The sequence below is a fragment of the Brassica rapa genome, chromosome A01, assembly GCF_000309985.2.
Source record: "Brassica rapa cultivar Chiifu-401-42 chromosome A01, CAAS_Brap_v3.01, whole genome shotgun sequence".
Lineage (NCBI taxonomy): Eukaryota > Viridiplantae > Streptophyta > Magnoliopsida > Brassicales > Brassicaceae > Brassica > Brassica rapa.
In genome coordinates this window covers 19730277-19738140 of record NC_024795.2, presented here as the reverse complement: position 1 = coordinate 19738140, position 7864 = coordinate 19730277, and the positions used below count along the sequence as shown (strand labels likewise).

General features: G+C 36.6%; 2 protein-coding genes across 2 annotated transcripts; both read right to left on the bottom strand.

Moving 5' to 3' along the window:
- Window positions 1-464: 464 nt before the first annotated feature.
- Window positions 465-5451, bottom strand: LOC103848793 (serine/threonine-protein kinase BSK7). Its single transcript, XM_018655951.2, is given in 8 exon segments — window positions 465-1824; window positions 1827-1896; window positions 1997-2129; window positions 2131-2206; window positions 2283-2418; window positions 2512-5076; window positions 5135-5242; window positions 5297-5451. Coding segments are annotated over 6 exon segments (789 nt in total). The 5' UTR covers window positions 2668-5076; window positions 5135-5242; window positions 5297-5451; the 3' UTR covers window positions 465-1606.
- Window positions 940-1555, bottom strand: LOC117126887 (serine/threonine-protein kinase BSK7). The gene is made up of 3 exons (XM_033276117.1): window positions 1484-1555; window positions 1293-1396; window positions 940-1138 (listed from the first exon to the last, which is right to left on the bottom strand). Exons 1-3 carry the CDS (start codon window positions 1553-1555, stop codon window positions 940-942), a joined length of 375 nt encoding a protein of 124 aa, XP_033132008.1.
- Window positions 5452-7864: the final 2413 nt, after the last annotated feature.

The following is a 7864-nucleotide window of genomic DNA, read 5'->3' as shown; positions in this document are numbered from 1 at the left end:
CATAGTGGAAACTGTGTGATTGACTAAGCTCATAAGCAGTTTGGATTTGGGGTTTCTCTGTTCTTCTCTCTTCTTGGGTCTTCTTCTTCTTGTAATCCGAGTGGGTTGTAATCGGTGGTGAGCGAACCTCTTGTACAGCCACGCCGGAGTCGGTTTCCAGCCGATCAGTCGAACTTGGGGACCACAAGGTCTTAACCGGATGTACCCGTTATTAACATGGTGAACCGGGTTACATGAGTGTGTTCTGTTTCAAGCTCAAGCTAGTGGTTCTTGAAGCTTATCAATGGCGACCAAAGGGATCTTGATTCTCAACAGGGCCCTTTCTAGTTTTATTTCAAATTCCACCAACTACTTAGCATAAACACTATTTAGCTTCTTACGGTAACTATGAAGTAAATGCTTGTGTTTGTGGGTATGTATGGGATATTGAGATCCGAAGAAGAAAAAGTCAAGCACAGATGGGAAACAATAACATTTCTGATATGCAAAATTCAAAAGATCATCAAGTCAAAATACAAAGTGCTCTCTATACATAAAACACCGATTACAAATAATGGAACCCATCAAAGCAAATCCGCAATCACACATATTCCCAATCCCCATCAAAGATTTAAAGTATGCAACTTTATCTTCTGTATAATAAGGAAATGATCATATGCCAGTAACCGAAACACACAACAAGAGTCCAATTTGCCGTACAAAACCAAATGAATGCATCATCCAGTATTTAGAAGAAAAAAAGAAAGGAAGAAGAACCAGTGATGATAATGATGAGGATGCACACAGAGCTGTGTGATAGCTCCTATCTACTTATGAAGGTGATGGTGGGTTTTGATCTTATGCTGCAAAGCCTATGGGGGGTGTTTGGGTCAATGTCAGAAGATAAACAATCCCTCTGTTTGCTCTTTTGCTTTCCTCTTGGTGCTTTTGTTACCATCATCATAGAGCGTTTCTTTTGCTTTCCAGCATTGATCCGTCTTTAAGAGCAGCATGACCTTCGTTCTCTTGTCCTAGAGCTGAAAGAGATACAGCTTGAAGATAAGATGTGATATGCCAAGCAGTAGATATCACTTGGGATTGCACTGCATCATTCAATGCCTCTTGGGGCATATCATTCATCAGGTGACACAGACTTCTCCTTGCATAAACAGTTGGTGAAACCATTGTCCCACCCTCGATAAACTGTCAATAACAAAAAAAAATAAAAATAAAAATTTATGATCCGAAACTGTGATAGGACTAGTGTCTGTGATTTACTCACTAACTTTTATCTGAAAACCTCAAACACTCACCTGAGAATAGCATTTGCAAAGTCTTTATGCCGGAAAGCAACATCACCCTTTTTCTTGAAGTTGAGTGAATCCTGCATCTGGTTGGTCCACATCTGGAAAGATAGCTGCAAATTTTGCAGAAAAACAAAGCAACAAACAAGCCCAAAAGGTGATCACATTACAATAAGAATCAAAGAATGTAACCAAGGTACCATGGACTTGCAATGAGAGACAATTACGAGAATGATTAAAGAAAGTAACCTCTGTGGCTGCTCCCTCATCATCTTTATATCCAAGTTTCTCAATAATCTCATGGATGGCAGTTAGATCAGTTCTTAGGCATGCTTCTCCAAGTGGTGAAAGAGGCGTTGTTGTGGCACTGCTTGGTATGCACAAAACGTATCAGCCAAAAGAATACAAGAGCTTGAGAAAGACAAAAGAAGGGTGGGTGGTTGTAAAAACATACATACCTCAAGATCCTTCTGCAGAGGAATCATTGCAGTGACTAGAGATTTTGGGTTAGGCCGTTCACGAGGCTCATACTGCAAGCATCACTTGAAAATTGACCCTCCAAGCATGAATCGATCAACATTTGAATGTTCCTGTCCCGTATGAGGTCCAGCGCCTACGAATACACAGTACAAGTAAAGTTTTACTTACAAAGATACACTTTTCTCCGGAAATGATTTGGTAGAGAGTGAATGATTTAGTATCTTAAAGCTTACATGGCTTGGAGGAATGTGTTTTCCACTAAGAAGATCAAGCAACAGAGTTCCATAACTGTACATCACACTTTCTGGTGTCACACGACCTGAGGAAACACACACACACGCACTGATTCGCAAGTGTTTAAGCATATATACAGTACTCCAAAGCTTGAGCTATATGTAAAGCTACTCTTAGTCGCATAGCCCACTTCATCGGTTGTGACTCCCCTGAAACATATATCAACAGTTTGCGTCTTACACAAGCTTTGAAGTAACCAGAGAAGAGAGCTGGTCATTATCTTACAGTGGAAAAGATGCTTAGCCAAAGTCTCGTTGGGCATAAACTCAGCAACAAGAAGTCTCTCTTCACCTTCATAGCAACATCCAAGCAGATTTGCCATCCTATAGTTCCTTAACTGACCAACAGCTTTAGCTTCCTCCTATTGGAAAGAAAAGAAAAAAACACCTAAAATATTCAACAACATATATTGCTTTTTTTTTTCTTTTTAAAAAAAAAAAAAGAAGCAAATTACCAGAAACTGACGAGAATCAGGCCAAGCTTTCCTGTTAAACCTTTTGACAGCAATACGTCTGTGGTTATCAAGTTTCCCTTTGTAGATCAAAGCTATAAGTTTTACCGATTGGATTCTTCTGGCCGCTCCGAAACGCAACAGAAACAGAATGTACATAACTTGGAAACTTCACCACCCATTTCAGTCTGCTGATTTTATCACAATCGTATCTCAACTATATATTGCACAATACATAATCTGTTTAAGAATCTATTATTTTCCAAATCAATAAAAAGATTTAGCTTTCCAAAATTCTAATAGCTTTAGTTATACCGAACAAAAAATATAAACATTATTTAATAATAATGTATTAGAACAACTCAAAAAACTTGGGCAATTGGAGAGTACATTCCGAGGATCCGGCGAAACAGAAACAAATAGGTTACATCGAATTGAAACACATATACAAAATCTAAGCAGTTAATTTAACATAGTTATTTTAAGATATTATGCATCAAAATCTACACAGTATATTTTTGATTGTATATTTACGATTCATAAAACCGTTAAAGTTACTAATATTATGGAGAAGGTCATTTCTATTTTTCTTTATTTATTTTTTTTTATTTATTTGTAAAAAACAGGTTGATCATATAGTAAATTATGTGTCATATATTTTACATACTTTGAGTAATAACAATATCCCATTATAAATTTAATTTTAAATATCAATAACCCATATTTTTACCCTATGCAAGTTAAATTTTACAAATTATTAGTTTTTTATGAGCTTAAATGTAACAAATTATGTATATTTCTTTTAAAAAAATACATTCCATACAATTATATGTAAGTTGGTTATTAATTTACTTTAAAAACATAATCTTACAATTAATAAATATTTTTTAATCAACTTTTAACAAGAAAATAAATTCAGGCTTTAAAACGCAAATCAAATAAGTTTGCAATTTTGATGAAAAGCATGGTTATTTTACATTTGTTCGTAAGAATCAACGTTTGCAATTTTTTCATTGAAACCTATTATGTTTGCTTTTAAGAAACAATTTTTTTTACAAATTAATGGAGGAAAATGTGAATTTAAACATAAATTAATGGAGTCAAATGTCAAATTTTAACTAAATTTTATAATAATTTTAGAAAAAAATAAGCTAAATTGTTTTGTCCAATTTTAGTGTGGTTAGTTGACCCTACCACTACCTCTATGCCTCCGCCCCTGATCAAAGCTCCAAAAATACTTCACTACACATTATTCAACCTCTCATAGAAATTCCAAATTTAATACTCTCTCTGTTTCATAAAGATCCACATTGTAAAAAAAAATTGTTTCAAAAAGATATTTTTTTTTACTTTTTCAATGTATTATTTAATGAAAAATTGTAAATTTCAAAAAAGTTAATGGTGTTTATTGGATTTATATTGGCTAAAAATTATGAAAAATTGTTATTAACATATAAAACAATGCATTTACAATAAAGTTTTAATGCGTTTTCTTAATGTGTAAAAAATCTAAAATATGTATTTTTTTTTTGAAACGGATGAAGTATTTTTTACAAACTCTATATGTCTCTCTCCCTTTACATACACAATGTAAAACACCCCAAAAAAAAAACTAATCAAGAACAAAAGCAACACGTAAGCACTCAAACACACTCCTCTTTTTCTTTTTTTTTTTGATCAAAAAACACACTCCTCTAAGATCAGAGAAATTGGAAAAGAAAAAAGAAAAAAAACAATATCAAATGTTTGTAAACGAGTCGACTGATTTACAGAGGTTGGGGGTTGTTTTGGTTTCCAGATAGTATTTTATCTTCCCCTCATCACGAGTCAAGCGCGAGCTCAGCCCAAGCCAAAGAAGATGATCGAAGCTCTGCAGATATCGACAAACTGATTTCACACTCCAACATCTCACATAGCTCTTCCACTGATGGCTTCTTGTTATTGTTGCTGTTGTTGTTCGGATCCCTGTCCAAGCATTGCCTCGCCGCCTCGCATACAGTCTCAAGCTCTTCTTGGTTAAAATGTTTCAGCTCCGGACCCACCAAAAAAAGTCAAACCCATTTGGTTGGTTGCAAGTAACAAAGTTTGAAGCTTTCTTCTTACCCATTCAGTTAAGAAGCCTCTGTCTTTGCAGAAAGGAGGTCTACCACTCACAATCTCCAGCAAAAGAACACCAAACGCATAGATATTACCAGATACAACGAGAAACCGACTCTCCATTGCATACCGCACCTTGGCTATTAATATTTCTCAAATTCTTTTCTGATCTCGCAAGAATAGTCTTCCAGCACTCGAAATCAACCAGCTGCATCAGAGAAACATTGGTCCTGTGACTATCTCAAGCGCAAGAAGCCACTTAGGTCTATGATGCTTAGCCACAATTTCAGCTGAATGGTGCTTAGGGAGGGAGGTCGGGCTTTCATGAGCTGCCACAAGGATTACATTTAGTAAACCGAGACTCACTGAAAAATAAAAATCTATATATATCTTTACGCACCGCACTGGGAAGAAGAAGAAGGTCTGTGCTTAAGATCCTTGTTTTGCATGCAGTTCCCTTGAAAGCTCGTCCTAGTGAACATTGCAAATAAAAACTCTCGATTACTAGAACTTTAAAAAAGACGAGCACCTTGGAAGGTGCTCCAAACACTTGGGAATTTTCCCCACAAAGAAGTTGTATGAAAAGTCAGCTACTTTCAGCAGAGAAGACTTGCACAAACCGCTGCCATTATTTGCACTTGAATCCATTAAACATTTCCAATTGTTTCTATCTTTCTTTTGCCAAACTTACACTTTTGAGGGATAGCTAGCAGCAAGAAGACTTCCTTGAAGCCTATTCCGGTCGATATGAAGTTCTTTAAGGTACTTCAAGTTACCAAGCTCTGGAGGTAGCTTTCCTGTTAAACCATTGGACTGAAGGTTTCTGCAAATGCAAAACAAAACTGCCTTCTTATTTTTTTTAAAAGGCCGTGAGTTTGATGAAAAGGTTCCCAATCTCCTTTGGTATTGTCCCCAGTAGAAGGTTCCCATGTAAGACCATGAGATGATGACATGGTATTTAGAGCAAGTAATTGTTGACATGAAAACAGAAATAAAGAATGAAGATGAAGAGATCAAGTTGGCTTACAGCTTTGAAGTGAGGACCTTGAGAAAACTACATTGATCACTTTGACGTTGTAGACAAAAGATCAGTTGCTGAAGATAACATATTTCCTACAGCACCAAAGTGAGCATTTTGAGAAACTTACGTTATGCACTTTGATGCTGTAGGGATTCGCGGCACTGTTCACTACAGTCCAAAAGAGGTTCAAAATTCAAAATATAGCTGTTGGAAATATAGCTGTTGGAACCTTATCTCTTTATCTTCCTAAATCTTTTGTATGTATTGTGAGGCTATAAATAGCCTTCTGTGAACACTTAAGAAGATTAAGGAAATACAATTCCTCTTTACTCTCTCTCAATCTCAAACTCTCTCTTTCCCTCATGGATACTTCTAATTAATCTCATCAATCTAAACTTAATTCTCACCAAAACAACTCTCTAATTTCATACATTTCTTCATGGTATCAGAGCAACAAAGCTCTTGAAACCTATTTCAACTTCTGCAAACACTCTACTCTTGTTTCAATTCATCTTTTAAAATTTCTCTCTCTTGTTCTTGGTGATTTGAAAGAAATATGGAAGAAAACAGTAACAACAAACATCTCAACATTCCTGTGACCTTGAAAGGGATTAATTATCTCTTCTGGGCCAGGATGGTGGAGGAAAAGGTTTATGGAAGTATGCTACAACAGCAGCAGCTCCAAAACAAACTGTCCAAGGAGAAGATGGAAAGGAGATGGTGGTAGCTGATGAAGATAAATGGGGGTCTCAGTCAAGGAGATATGGAGTTTCAACCTCACTTTGGCAAGTTTAGATCTCTTTGGGCAGAGCTGGAGCTACTGAGACCATACACTGTGGATCCTGACATTCTTCTAGCCAGGCATGAGGAAGATAAAGTCTTTGGAATGCTGCTCACTCTCAACTCATCCTATGGAGGTCTTATCAAGCACATCTTAAGGGCAGATAAGCTCCCTGATCTAGATGATGTTTGTGCTCAAATCCAGAAGGAAGAAGGGTCTGTGAGCCTATTTGGAAGCAAGGGAGACTTGAGCATGGCTCACAAGGCTGAGGAAGTAATAGCCAACAAAGCTGCTTACAAGCAAGAGGATAGGAAGTCTTTGACCTGTGACCACTGCAAGAAGAAGGGGCATCTGAAAGACAAGTGCTGGATCCTTCATCCCCATCTGAAGCCAAACAAGTTCAAGTAGACAAGATCCCAGTACCAGGATGCAAGAGCCAACTTCTCAGCTGATGGTGTTGACCCAGCAACCCCAAACTCAGTCTACTCCAGCAGCCATGGTGGAGGAAGTGCTATGGCATCAACCTCTGCGTACACCACACCAAGGACTAACCTGGACTTGGAGACTCTCATCAAAGCCCTAAAAGAATCTGGTATCTCTAGAACTCTTGGAATATCTCTTAATGCCTCTCACACTGCTGGTGATATTTTAAATGTTTCAAAATCAGCTAAACCATTGGTAATAGACTCTGGTGCTTCACATCATATGATTAATGATAAAAATCTGATTAAAAACATAAAACCAGCTTCAGGAAATGTGATGATAGCAAATGGTGATAAAATTCCAATAAAAGGTGTAGGAGATCTTAAGCTATTTGATAAAGAATCTAAAGCCTTTTACATGCCCACCTTTGCTTCAAACCTGTTATCTGTTAAGAAGGTCACTAATGATTTGAATTGTCAAGTTACTTTCACTCCTAACAGTGTGTATTTTTAGGATATTGATTCTAGTAAGTTGCTTGGAAAAGGTGTTACCAAGGGAGACTTGTACTTTCTTGAGGACACAAGACCAGCTCTTGAATTATCTAGTGCTTTTGTTTCTGTTTCTGAATTTCCTAAAGATGTAATGTGGCATGCTAGATTAGGACATCCTCATTCTCATGCCTTGAACATCCTGTTGCCTAGTATTAATTTTAAAAGTGATTGTGAAGCTTGTATCTTAGGGAAACATTGTAGAAGTGTATTTCCTAAATCCAAGACTATCTATGAGAATTGCTTTGATTTAATACATACTGATGTGTGGACTGCTCCATGTGCATCTAGAGAACAACATAAGTACTTTGTGTCATTCATAGATGAAAAATCTAAATATACTTGGATCACACTGTTACAATCTAAAGATAGGGTGCTAGAAGCCTTTAAAAAATTTCAAAATTATATCACTAACCATTTCAATGTCAAGATTAAAATTCTTGGATCAGATAATGGTGGTGAATATACTAGCACAGCCTTCAAACA

What these genes read in the sequence shown, in the direction of transcription:
- LOC117126887 (XM_033276117.1), bottom strand. Translation starts at nt 1,555, where the DNA reads ATGATGAGGGAGCAGCCACAGAGGTTACTTTCTTTAATCATTCTCGTA. An exon ending in TCTCTCATTGCAAGTCCATG is followed by an intron (nt 1,397 to 1,483) that starts GTACCTTGGTTA and finishes CAAAATTTGCAG; the next exon opens with CTATCTTTCCAGATGTGGAC. An exon ending in TTTGCAAATGCTATTCTCAG is followed by an intron (nt 1,139 to 1,292) that starts GTGAGTGTTTGA and finishes TGTTTATGCAAG; the next exon opens with GAGAAGTCTGTGTCACCTGA.